This window comes from Canis lupus, chromosome 11 (assembly GCF_048164855.1).
Source record: "Canis lupus baileyi chromosome 11, mCanLup2.hap1, whole genome shotgun sequence".
Lineage (NCBI taxonomy): Eukaryota > Metazoa > Chordata > Mammalia > Carnivora > Canidae > Canis > Canis lupus.
This window is the reverse complement of record NC_132848.1, coordinates 51,875,925-51,889,423: the sequence shown is the minus strand read 5'-3', so window position 1 is coordinate 51,889,423 and position 13,499 is coordinate 51,875,925. Positions and strand designations below refer to the sequence as shown.

At 48.7% G+C, this 13,499-nt stretch overlaps 1 protein-coding gene across 6 annotated transcripts in view; it reads right to left on the bottom strand.

The window, feature by feature from the left end:
- TTC7A (tetratricopeptide repeat domain 7A) overlaps nt 1–13,499 on the bottom strand; it is a 144,985-nt gene that overhangs the window by 84,106 nt on the left and 47,380 nt on the right. For all 6 annotated transcript variants that reach the window (XM_072768251.1, XM_072768253.1, XM_072768255.1 and 3 more), the window contains exon 4: nt 2,671–2,801. In XM_072768251.1, the coding sequence (XP_072624352.1) occupies nt 2,671–2,801 (131 nt within the window). The remainder of the gene's footprint in view (nt 1–2,670; nt 2,802–13,499) is intronic.

Here is a 13,499-nt window from a genome sequence, read left to right as displayed (position 1 = left end):
AGTACGTGGTGCCATTCTCAGACTGAACCCCACCTCACTTGCTTTTGTTTTAAAGACGGCTAAATCATGCGCTTCTCATTCAAATGCTGGATGCCCACGATGGCATGCAAAGCTGATTTTGTCTGCATTTCACAGATGTGGAAACTGAGGCTCAGAATGTGCCTAAGGTCACAAAGCTGACATGCACCTAGGTCTCAAAATTCAGTCTGGCCAGTTACAGGCTCAGGCTGTTTCTACTACTTCTTGGTTCACTCATTCAAAAAACACTCAAGTGCCTACGATATACCAGGTACTGTCCCTGTCATATAACCATGGAATGTCAGGACAGCCCAACAGCTAAGACCTCAGATTCTAGGAAAACCTGAGGAACAATTGTGTTATTAACAGAGGTGGCCTCAAGCCTCAGCTCTAAGGGGATCATCCAGCCCCACCGAGACAGGCCTGCCTTTCCTATGCCACCTCCCTTCCCTCACCCAAGAAACACATCAATGAGCCGTCCACCTTATCTTTCAGAAATTGAAGTAGCTTTAAGAAAGGTTCTTAGTTCCTTGGAGCTTGGGGCTGGGTCTTAGGAGGGACACACAGCATTTCTGAGCATGCACAGTGTTCTGTGGCCTGCCCTTCCCTGACCCGAGATAACCAGCTCCTGGGGCCCATTTGTCCCCCCAACTGCCACAGGGCACTGATTCCAGTCCTGCCCACCATTACAGCCCCTCACCGCAACCCCCTTTAAAAGTCGAAAGCCTAGGGGATCCCTGGGTGGCTCAGCAGTTTAGTGCCTGCCTTCGGTCCAGGGTGTGATCCTGGGGTCCAGGGATCGAGTCCCACATCGGGCTCCCTGCATGGAGCCTGCTTCTCCCTCTGCCTGTGTCTCTGCCTCTCTCTCTGTCTGTGTCTCTCATGAATAAATAAATAAAATATTAAAAAAAAAAGAAAAAGTCGAAAGCCTAGGCTTCTGGCTGAATGGGAGACTATCTTTCTCATGAAAGTTTCTCCAAACCACATGCAATTCCAATTGAATTGAAGAGCTCCAAAAATACTGCTGTCTAGCAGTGATCCACGTGACCTCAGTAGAGGTCACCTCAACCACGCCAAGTCTCTGAGTAGGTCTCTGCCAGGGAATGCACTCGAGTCCTGTTTTTGCTAAGTCTCTCAATCACCTCTCCTTTCCTCCTGAAATCTAAATCAAGCAGGAGGACTCTTGGGTAGTGACACTCACCAGGGATGTGATTTTACCCTCCAGGGACATTTGACACATCCGGAGACAGTTTTGGTTGTCACAACATTTTGGTTGAGAGGCAGGGAGCTGTCTGAAGAAGCCAGGGATGCTGCTGAACATTTTATTTTATTTTATTTTATTTTATTTTTAATTTTTTTTTTTAATTTTTATTTATTTATGATAGTCACAGAGGGAGAAAGAGAGAGAGGCAGAGACACAGGCAGAGGGAGAAGCAGGCTCCATGCACCGGAAGCCCGATGTGGGATTCGATCCCAGGTCTCCAGGATCGCGCCCTGGGCCAAAGGCAGGCGCCAAACCGCTGCGCCACCCAGGGATCCCCCTGCTGAACATTTTATAATACACAGGGCACCCCACACAGCAAAGAATGGTCTGACCCCAGTGTCCGTGCTGAGGCTAAGAAACCTCCCTCTGGGAGAACTGGCCTGGCCTGAGGATGACTCCTCTAGCAAGGCTGTCACAAGACAGGTGCTGGGGTGATCAGAGCCACATTCCCAGGGTTCCAATCCTGCCAACACTTGGACAGTGTCTGAACTCCAGGAAGCCACTGAACGCCTCCCCAAACCTGAGTTTCTCACTTAGGAAATAGGAGCAACGGGACCTATCTCAAGCCAGTGGGTGTGTGGGTTAAATTCGAGAATGACTGTCAAGTACTCAGAGTACTGCCTGACACAAAAGCAGGAACTCAGTAACCATGAGCAGTATCTTTGCTAAATATAGCTGTCTATCCTTCCCCCCCATCATGTCGGGAGCTCCCCAGATGGGAAGAATCGGGGTAACATCACGGGATACTGCTAACACCAGAACTGCTGTCCTGCAAACAGGTTCCCCAGGGGGCAGGGGGGAGAAGGGGAGACTCGAGGCCTTCCAGAGCCTGGCTGGCTGGCTTCTGCTGGCCTCTGAAAGGCTTGGACAGTGAGCCCCAAGGCCTGCCCTCCCCTAGGGGATCCAGTAGGGAGCTTCCCAGCCACCTGAGGGCGGGGAAGGGTGCCTAACTGCAAGGATCAGCCAACTGCACCTCTTCCAAAGGGACTGTGGTAAACAAATGGTTTCATCTCTCTAAACCTCACCTAGTAGATGGGGATAAATACAATACCTACGTCACAGAGAGTTGCAGTGAAGATTACACAGGTTTGATGGGTGCAGATAAGGCTGTCACACTTGCTCATCAGGATTGAGCTCACCAGGGAGGCTCTGAGCTCCCCAGTGCAGTCTCGTTTATTAAATCTATTTGCTGGAGGCGAAGGGTCTCATTCTGACAGACTAGATATACTGTGATGAGCTTTCCAACCACTGAGGCAGATTGATACTGGAGGGGTAGAGGGTGCCTTTTTCCAATATGCACAAGGGCGATCCACAGGCTTAGTGGGGGGCTGTTGTGACAGGTGCTCAATGGAGGCAGCTAGAAGCAGAGTGCCATATTCCCAGCTCACCTTCTCCAACTCCTGCAGGAACACCTGAGCGATCCAGGAGGCCCTCTCGAAGCAGGTGATCACTTCCTCCTCCCTCTCTGTCAGGCGGTGGCGGGAAGCGATGGAGTTGGGCAGGCGTTCCAGGGAGAGTCCTGCGGGAGGAAGACAGCATCTCAGACCTCCCTGCCCTGACCCCTAAGCCCCCGGCCCTGCCTATGGGCCTGGGGGTGGGCTCACCCGGGGAAACCCAGACTCAGGAGCAGCCAGTGGGGGTAAGGTCTGCGGTGGGGAAGGAGGAGGCTAAAGCAGTGGTATTGGCAGCGGCTGGGGTCAAGCTGCGGGCTAATGGCAGGCACACCTAGGCCTCACACGGGGAACCACACTGCGGCACCCCCATGTCCAACTCCTGCCTACCCTTCCGGCCCAAATCCTACAGGAACCATTCCTGACCCTCCTTCCAGGTCGCTGGATGAAAACACCCACCCTCCAGGCACTCACCATTTCTATGCTGTGCGGTGGTTACTGACACCCAGCTCTTCTCTCCCGAGTGAGGCAAAATGTAAGCCTTTCTGTACCCCCGCTACAGTCCCTAAGTATGGGCACGTACAGATACAGGAGCTGGACAGCACCGTACAGGTACCCTTCCACACACTCAGTCTCTCCCTCAGGTAAGTTATTCTCGAGCAGATCAACCTGCTGGAAGTAGACAGCTGCTGCCATTGCCCTGGAGGCACCCACTTCTGTTCTCCAGCCCCAGCACCTCGCCTTCCCTATGAGCAGCCCTCCTGCAGTCTCTGAGCATCAGGACCCCAGTCCACCTCCTGGGCAGACCCATCCACCCGGGCCACAGTGACTGGCAATGGATGAGCACAGGGCCCAGAACTGGGGCTGAGAAGCTGTGAAGAGGTCAGCCTGCAGACGTTAGGGAAAGCCTGCCTTAAAATGAAGCCACACAGCGTGAATAGAGTTCACAGGACTGAGCTATACACCTGCCAAAGCTTACAATGGTTAAGTGTTATCTTTTTTTTTTAAACCATAATTAAAAATTTTTTTATAAAATAAAGTAAAATCATTGCTCTAAAGCAAATATAAAAAACAACAAAACACACCTAAACAAGAATACACTGAAGCAAAGAAATGGTCAGAACCCAAGAAGGGAAAGCACTGTGATGCTTACTAGCAGTGAATGCCATAAAGGAAAACATGTTTGTGTCAGTTTGGGTTGGTTTTTTGTTAATTTTTGTGGTTTTGATTTTTTTTTTTATTGGAGTTCAATTTGCCAACATACAGCATATCACCCAGGGCTCATCCCGTCAAGTGCCCCCCTCGGTGTGTGTTTTTTTTTTTTTTAAGACAAGAAAAAGACTGAATAAATTAAATTCACAGCCATTGTGGGGGGGAAATCTACAGAGTATAGAAGAGACGAGACTGAAGAGGGCAGATTCCTCACGACACCATCTGAGCACACTGCCTGAAGCTCTACCCCCTGAAACTTCCCAGTGTATGACGAGCCCATGACACCCCACCCCGTTTTGGGTCAAGTCAGTTGAAATTGTGTTTCTGTCACATGTGACTAACACATAAACCTGCAGTGGGTGCTGTCCTGGACTGTTGCTTCCTCATGGACAGAATCCAGGTCTCTCTCACCTTCGTGTCCCACGCAGTGCTTTCTATGCAACAGGTGCTTGGGATGAACTTACTGGAGGAGCTATAGGAATAGAACCCCCAACTCTCTTCTGCCCTCCACCCCAACAGCCAACTGAGGACCATGCCCTTAAAACTTCCCCTTTCCTTCTCTGCCTCCCTTGTTTTAGGCTTTACCTCTTGAGTGGATGATCACATCAGCCTAATTGGCCTCCCTGCCTCCAGTTTTTGTAGTTTTTTAAGATTTTATTTATTTATTTGAGAGACAGAGTGAGCAAGAGAGAGAGAGAAAGAACAAGTGGGAGAAGGAGGAGAGGGAGAGGGAGAAACTGACTCCTCGCTGAGCAGGAAGCCTAACCTAGGGCTCGATCTTAGGACTCCGGGATCATGACCTGAGCTGAAGGCAGACGCTTTATCAACTGAGCCACGCAGGCACCGTTCCCTGCCTCTGCTCTGGTTCTAATCCATCCTGCACACTGCTCCCAGGGTGAACCTTCCAGAACTCCACTGTTTCAACCCTTCAGGGGTCCCCAGTGCTATACAGTGAGGTCCAAACACCTGGTGCCCATACCAGGCCCTGCAAGATTCCATCCTCATCACCAGGCCACCCTTGGCGCTCACCACATGCTATAGGCTGAATGTCTGTGCCTCCAGCTCCCAGGTCATATGTTGAAAACCTAGTATCCAAGGTGATGGCAGTGGAGGCAGGGGTCTTTGGGAGGTGATGAATGGGATGCAAAGCCTTATAAAAGAGACCCCCGAGAGCTGCCTCACCCCTTCTGATACGTGATCACAGCAGGAAGTCAGCAGCCTACAACCCATAACCTAACCATCTCTAGCCTCCAGAGCTGTGAGAAATAAGTGTGTGTTGTGCATAAGCCACCCAGTCTGTACTTAGTTATAGCAGCCCGAGCTAAGACATCATAGCTGCTATATCTACACCCAACCTTCTGTTTCCAACTGCTGACTTTATTCAAATTGTTCCTTCTGCCTGGTAAACACTCCTCCTAACCACCACCACCACCCCCCCCCCCCCGGAGTCTACCCCAAATTACCACTTACCTTCTGGCCTCCTGAGTGCTTCCTTCTCTAGGGAACCCCTACTAAAATACCCTGGTATAACCAGCCATTCCCTCCTGGGGCCCCAGTCCATACTTTACATAACTCCTGCCCCACCTTTTCTTAAGCTTATTTATTCACAAGCTCACCCAAACAGACTGTATGCTTTTAGAGGCATCAACCATATCGTGTTCATCTTTCTACCGACTGGCACACAGTAGGCACTCAGCAAGCACTGGCTGGCTGGCTGAAGGAATGGCAAGTCTGATCATGTCTGACAAAGTACAAAGTGCCCTGCAAATTTGAGGTAAAGAATTATTGTTGGTCTTGGCTAGATCCCAACTTATATGGATTTAGTGACCTTGCCCTCTGCCAGGCTGGGGCGTGAACAGGTCCAAAGGTTGGGGTGACTCTGCCTGGGGGAAGGCAGGCACAGAATGTGAAGGCCCTTGCTCAACACAAAGACTCAGTTACCAGGGTCACCGAGTGTCAACGTGCCTCCTGCCAAATGACTCATGACCAGGAGGGAAAAGCTCCTCACTCGAGAGCACTAAACAGGATGGAGAAATAGTAGGAGTCCTGGAGGAGACACGGAAAGAAGGCAGAAGGCAGGCTCAGTGCTGGGGCTGGCCCTGTCCCTCCTCCCTAGCTGTGTGGCCTGTCCAACCTGCAGGAAGGTGGGATTAACCAACTATTCAGAGGCCTGGCCTGGGAGACCAACTGCAGATGACAGGAGGACGCAGATACTCCAGAAGCCCCACGGTAGATCTGTTTCAACACAGCCACCCTGTGGCTCACCTGAGAGACATGCTGCTCGCTGGGATCCTTCCTGCCTCACAGCTGGGCTCAGACCTGAGAGGGATGATGTTAGCCGCGTGCTGGCTCAGGCTGCCAGTCCCAAGCCTCTAGTGGGGTGGCCACTGCAAAGTGGTAAATTCAGTAACATCTGTCGGGCCACCACTGTCCATTGCTTCATTTGTCCTCTCTGTTCCAGTATGGGCCTCCCCACATGCTCTCTGGAAATTCTAAGTTCCATCCTCCTGGACAACTCACAGCAAAACCACTTCCTCCTGACACCACCTCCTGAAAGCCTTCTTAAGCCTTTTCCTGACCTCAGAACCAGCAGAACATTTCCCCCCACATCTCTTTTGCATATGCCTTTTTCCTGCCCTGTATCTATCCTCTCTGCCCATTCCTGACTGCTCTTGGCACCCAGTAAGAGCAGGGCTTGGTGTCTGGGGAGGGGATGGATACAGAGCTGAATGCACCCATTCACTGACGCTGAGGATAGAGCCCACAGGCTTTCTCTTGCTCCATTTACAAAATGGCTTTTGCTGAATTCATAAACAAATTGTGGCATAGTTACACAATGGAACACCACTCAGACATAAACAAAAGGACAAACTCCTGATATACATACAATAAGGCTGAATCTCCAAAAAAAAATTAGGTTTGGCACAAGAAGCCAGATATCAAAAAAAGTATATGCTACAGGATTTCAGTTACATGACATTCAAAAAAGAGCAAAATTATAATCCATATTAATAGAAACTAATCACCAGTCACTGCTGGGAGTGGGGATGGGGGTGGAGAAAGAACCAACTGGAAAAGGGTCTGCAGGAAACTTTTGGGGTGATGGCAATGTTCTTTGTCTTTCCTGGGTTATTGGTTACATGGGTATTTACCCTTGTCCAACTCACCAAATCATACAGTTAAGATCGGTGTACCTCACTGTATGAAAATTCATCAGAAATGATGGACACGAAGCCTTTTCTGAAGGAAGCAGTTGTGAAAGCAGAGAAGTAAAAGATCAAAGTAAAAGAGCTACAGTCACTTAGGTGATTCTTTGGGGATAATTTCCAATATACGTTAAGACCAAAAGGCTTCCTGGAGCTGGCAATGGCTTTTCCTAATGAAGGTCATGGTCCAGTCATCCAATTCTGCCCATAAGAAGGGGCTTCTTTACCTTACATTTGCTCTTTGACTCCCATGAAGATCTACTTTCCTGTCTACAAATATGTGATCGGAAATCCACAGGTGACTCCAGCTCTTGGATCCCTTCACCCTCTGCCCCATGAGTGTTTCTGTACAAGTGGCCAAACAACAACACTAGATCCAAGATGAGAGTGGGCTGCTCCTGAGCCAGGACCCCAGTCATCACGCAGCCCTGTGAGTGGGCAGGAAGCTAGAGGCTGCCAGGAAGCACAGGGCACTGCATCTCAATTCCCACTGGCAAAGGGGGCTTGTTGTGAAAACACCCAGCTGTACTAGGTAAGGGAAGAGGGACCCTTTCAAGAAGTGGGCTCGTTTTTTGATTAAGTCCAAACTTTCGGTTTTGAGGCAAGCTGATCATGGTTAAGCCCTGGGCTCAACACCCAGGCTGGTCCCTGCCTCTTCAGGCTAAGATGACTCATCACATCACAGATGGGCATCTTTCCAAGAAGCCCCACCCTTGGAGCCTTGGGCCCTAGATGCAGAGGTGGAGAGCACAAGGTTTCCTCTGCAATGGGACTTTCCAGTTGGGTGGACCCCTCCCACCCAGTTGGTCCAAGGCACTCGGCACCCACAGAAGGCTAAGGCCGGAGTTAGGTACCCTGGGTTGGAGGGAGGGAGAGGAAGAAATGCAAGTCATTGCTTCAGTCCTCAGGGAGGAAGCCTTATGCCACGTAGGGAAGAATGCTTATAAATCACACTCGAAAGCAGGCAATTGCGGGAACCTAAAATGACACAGCTACTATGGCAGACAGTGACAGTTCCTCAAAAAATTACAAACAGAATTACTTATGAACCCAGCAACTCCACTCCTGGTTGTATACACAAAAGAATCGAAAGGAGTGTCTTAAAAAGATAATTTGTACACCCATGTTCATGGCAGCTTTAGTCACAATAAGCTAAAGGTAGGAACATCCCAAGAATCCATTGATAGATGAATAAAGAAAATGTAATATATGCACACAATGCAATACTATTCAGCTTTTAAAAAGAAGGAAATCCTGTCATATGCCACCTAGATAAACCTTAAGGCCATTATGCTAAGTGAAAACAGGCCAGTCACAAAAAGACAAATTAGTACATGATTCCACTTCTATGGGGAACCTAAAGTAGCCAATTCATAGAGACAGAAAGTAGAACAGCAGTTGCCAGGGGCAGCAGACAGAGGCAAATAGGGAGATGTATAGTGGGTAGAGAGTTGAGGTTTTGCAAGATAGAGTTCTGGAGACTGGCTGCATAACAATGTGAATGTACATAACACTACTGTACTGTATGTAGACTTAGAAGTGGCTAAGATAGTGAATTTTATGTGTTTTGACCACAATTAAAAATACCACATCTTCTTGGGCTGCTCCACATCTTGACTATTGTAAATAATGCTGCTATAAACATAAGGGTGCATGTATCCCTTTGAATTAGTGTTTTTGTATTTTCTGGGTAAATATCCAGTAGTGCGATTACTGAATCCTAGGGTAGTTTTGCTTTTTAACTTTCTGAGGAAACCTCCATATTTTTTTCTACAGTGGCTGCACCAATTTGCATCCCCCCTCCCCACCAGTATGAGAGGGTTCTTTCTTCTCCACATCCTTGCCAACACCTGTTGGTTCTTGTGTTGTTGATTTTAGCCATTCTGACAAGTGTGAAGTGATACCTCATCGTGGTTTTGATTTGTGTTTTCCTGATGAGGAGTGATGTTGAGCATCTTTTAACGTGTCTGTATATTTCACCAACTTAAAAAAATGAAAAAGAGTGCCTGGGTGGCTCAGTCAGTTAAGCATCTACCTTTGGTTCAGTCATGATTCCCAACCTGGGATTGAGCCCCATGTCAGGCTCCCTGCTCAGCGAGGAGCCTGCTTCTCCCTATTCCTCTGTCCCTCTGTCCCACTCGTGCTCCCATTCTCTCTCTCAAATAAATAAATAAAATCTTCTAAAAAAATTTTTTAAATAAAAAAAATGAAACAAAAGGGAAAGTATAGACAATTTGATTCCTTGTGCCAATCTCCAAAAAGTGAATACTCTTTGATCCAGTAACTCTACTTCTAGGAATTTATCACTAAAAAAGTTAATGAGATATGTGAAAATTTAGTTTCAAAGATATCTATGGTAGCACTATGTTTGCACTGGCAAAAAGACGAGATTCAACCTTCAGGTCCAATAACAGGGGACAAGTCTGCTAAATTACACCAGATTCTTACACTGCAATGCTATGAAGCTTGAAACAGTGATACAAACATGTATTGGAAAATGACAATAAAGTGCTCACTTTAGAAAATGTATTATAGGGCAGCCCGGGTGGCTCAGCGGTTTGGCGCCTGCCTTCAGCCCAGGGCATGATCCTGGTGACCCGCGATCGAGTCCCACGTCGGGCTCCCTGCATGGAGCCTGCTTCTCCCTCTGCCTGTGTCTCTGCCTCTCTCTCTCTGTGTCTCTCATGAATAAATAAAAAAAATATTTAAAAAAAAGAAAATGTATTATAAAATATGATTGTATGAACTTATTTTTGTTTAAAAAAAAAACTAAAAGGGGAAAAGACTGGAAGTATATAGCCCAAAATGTTTATAGAGATATAAGTCTCAGTTTCCTGAAACACAAAATGGGATTGCAACCAATGGCCAACTCATGGGGGACCATGAAACTGAAATTAGATGGTATTAGACAGATTAGAAAGCACACTCTCAGAGGATGGTAAGTGAGACCCATGGTGACCTCTCTGGAAGGGGGTCTGGTCCACAGACCCTAGAATCCCTAGGGTCTGTCTTCCCTAGAATGACAAATGAAACCTCTAATTCAAGGAGAAGAGATTCCTTCCAACAGCCCATAGAGTCCAAACTAGATCCAGGTCTTCTGGCTTCAACACTGTCTGCTGACTCAGCCCAGTCTCCCTGTGTCTCCCTCTACCTGCTGGGACCCCCAGGGATTCCCAAATCTCAGACTTTCGGCCAGCCTCTGGTGGCCCACCTTTTCACATGCAAACCTGATGGCTGAGTTATAGCCATCCACCCTGCCAGGTGCTGGTGCCTCAAATGCACCCCTCAAAGCCCTGCCTGCATTCCATACCCCCTAGCCCAGGAAGGCACTCAGTGCAGGCCAGGTATGCACACATAAAACATGCCCTGCCTCTTTTAAGAGGCTCTCCATCCATTCCTCTCTCCCTGGAGGCCAGCCAGGCCCTCGCTCCGTAGACTGCAGTCTGGGCGCAGGACAGTAGTACCAAGAGTGCTGACGTGCTTCACCACAAGGCGAGCAACCCACGCCCCTTTGCAAAAGAAGCCAAAATCAACAGCTAATTCCTGCCATACCAGGACTTAAAAAACAAAACAAAACAAAACCCCGAAACCAAATATGCCACTATGCCCTGCCCTAGGAGAAGCCTGGTGTCTTTATTTTCAAAGATTCTAATAAAGCCACAAGTTCTCAGGTAAGAGCAGAATAGTGTGGGGTTGCACTAACCGAAAAAGAACAGAAAAACAAAAACTCGAGGGGTGAGAAGAGAATTTGTGGATCATAATTCTTAGAGCTGCTAAATGGTTTTTGTTTTGTGTTAACATTGTTACTTTCCATGGCCCCTTCACCATTTAGCACCTAGCTGGGGTATTTTGGGAGAAATGAGGCGATTTTTCTTAACAGCCAGGCCTGTCTTCCACTGGTCAGCCAGCGGGCCTGTCCACAGCATGGACTGCAGCTTCCCTGGTGCTGGGCTGTGAGCCAGAGGGAAAAAGGGCAGGACTCGTAGCTGGAGACCTGGGGGGTCATTCCTCTCTCACATGTGACCACACTGAGCTGGCGCCAGAGAAACGGAAATGACACAACCCCAAGGGGAGAGGCAGCTGTTGGCCGTAAAACAGCCCTCTGAGAGGTGGCTGAAGATACTGTGGCTGGTGGGACTGAGCTGGGTGAGCCTGAGATGTCCATAGTGCAGGCCCTAAAGCTCCTGCATGCCCATCAAAGCACGGCTACCTGGGTGAAAGTTCTAGAACACCAGTAAAGAGACATCTTGAGCTTTATTGCAAGACTCTCAATCCCCCCTTCATTTCCCAGTCAGTCCCACACCCGCTCCCCCTTTTGCTCCAAGAAGGTGTGATCACACCCCACTCTCAACAAGTCACCTCCATGTCTCCTGGGGCTTCACTCTGGGCTTTTCCATCACCTGGAAGGCACCTCATCTGCAGATGATTCCTTAAGTTCAGCTTCACTTCCAGGCTAACCTAGAAACGCTCCACAGCTAGCTTAGGGCTCATTCCCCTCCCTCTCTGCTGAAACAAAGTGGTTCAATCTGACTAGTACTTTTTGGGCAACAGGGATGACCCCACACACTGAAGTCAGAGAGAGCCGAGTTCAAATCCTGATTTAGTCACTACCGGTATAACTCGAGGGGAGTCACTGCTGACTAAGTGCTGGGATTCTGTCCTCCGTACTTTCACCTACTTGGTCACAGCACACTGATTTGCCTTCGAGGAACCATTCCTTCAATCCAGTCCCCAAGATTCAGGTGGAGAAACCCCACCCCTGGGACTAACCCAGAAACCTAGATGCTAGTCAGTGTAATTGGTTCTAGGGTAGGCATGAGACCAAGCCAGGTCAATGAGGCCCTCTCTCCTCCTGTAGTTCTAAGTGCTATGCACAGAACCATGTAAATCTGGAGCTACTGAGAAAGACATCAACATAAGGAGCCCCCAGATCCAGCTATGCCTGATGCTACCTACCCCCAATGACTTTCTAGTTATATGGGTGCACATGTTCCCAATGCCTCCCTCCATTTTTTGTTGCTTTTCCAGCTAGCTGGAGCAGCATTTTTGGCATTATAATCCTAAGTCTGATTATATGGAAACTGATCCCCAGAAGCATGATGTCACAGAGGGGACAATTTCTGAAGTGTAAGACTTGGTTGAGTTAATGTCAGATATGAGAGATCTCTCATCTCCCAACTAAGAAACAGGAATTCTACATACACAGCAGCAGTAGTACCCATTGAAACACAGCCTATTTTGTCTTAAGGTGAAGGCTAGAGTTTTAGGGCATCTGGTAAGAACACTTCAGGATATTAGCCTATGTTGGATACTTCTTAGGGTTCACAATAAGGCCTACAAAAAGGGCAAACCTCACTCCTGACAATCCCTCTGGAAAATGCAGCTTTGCTAAGGGACTGTTTTGCTTGCAGACAACAATCTGAGGTGGCTGAGGGTCAAATGAGATAATCAGGTTGGAAATTCTTTCCCTTTTTAAGTAGGCTCCATGTCCAGCACAGGGCTTGAACTTACAACCCTGAGATCAAGACCTGTGCTGTTATAAGAGTCAGACGCTTAATGATTGAGCCACCCTGGCACCCCAGGATTGGAAATTCTCTGCTCCTGCTGAAGGCAGTGCCAAAGAAGACAGGAAGACCAGAACCTATCAAGAGCTAAGGTTGGGGCCTGGGAAAGGCCTGATGCCCCAGGATCTCACAAGAACCCTATGCTGTAGCTCTCATGTGCTGCTACGGAGCCAGATGCAGCTTGGGGATAAAGGTGTGAGTACCGTCTAGCCCAGTCCACTGCCTACCCACCAAACTGAGGGCTGGGGGCTGAGAGGGGACCTGAGGCTTCCTGCAGAGAGAGAAACTTCTAGAGCCAACTGTTTTGAGTCAATAAAATCTCTGGCACTAGTTTCTTATCCATGGAGTCCAAAGGCTTATTATTAGTAGGTTTGTTCTGGAGAGCATTAGAGCCAGACAGACCCCAAACCTGGAAAACAAGGCCTCATACTGCTCAACTCTTGTGGTGATCCCAGGTTACCCCCATTTGGAAGTGGGCTAAGATGCTACAGCCCTAGTAGGGACTTTGCAAATGCCCCTCTCAGGTGTCAAGGCAGAGCTCCCCACAGAACAGAACTGGGGGCAGCCGCATGGCTGGGGCACCATGGCCAGGCAGGAAGTTCACTGTCCTGCCCCCAGCAGGCCACAGAAATAAGCTACAGACCGGCCACCTCTGGGGTGTTTCCATTTCCCGATTTTTCCAAATGGTAGACTCCACTGACACTATAACCTGTCTGTTCAGGGACTGGACAGAAAAGAGTGGCACCAGGTAGCTTGTGACTCATCACCAGTCTGGCCATAGCTACTGCAGGCTTAACTCCTCCTCCAGAGCAGCTGCTTCTCCCAGAGCCACATCACACCAGCA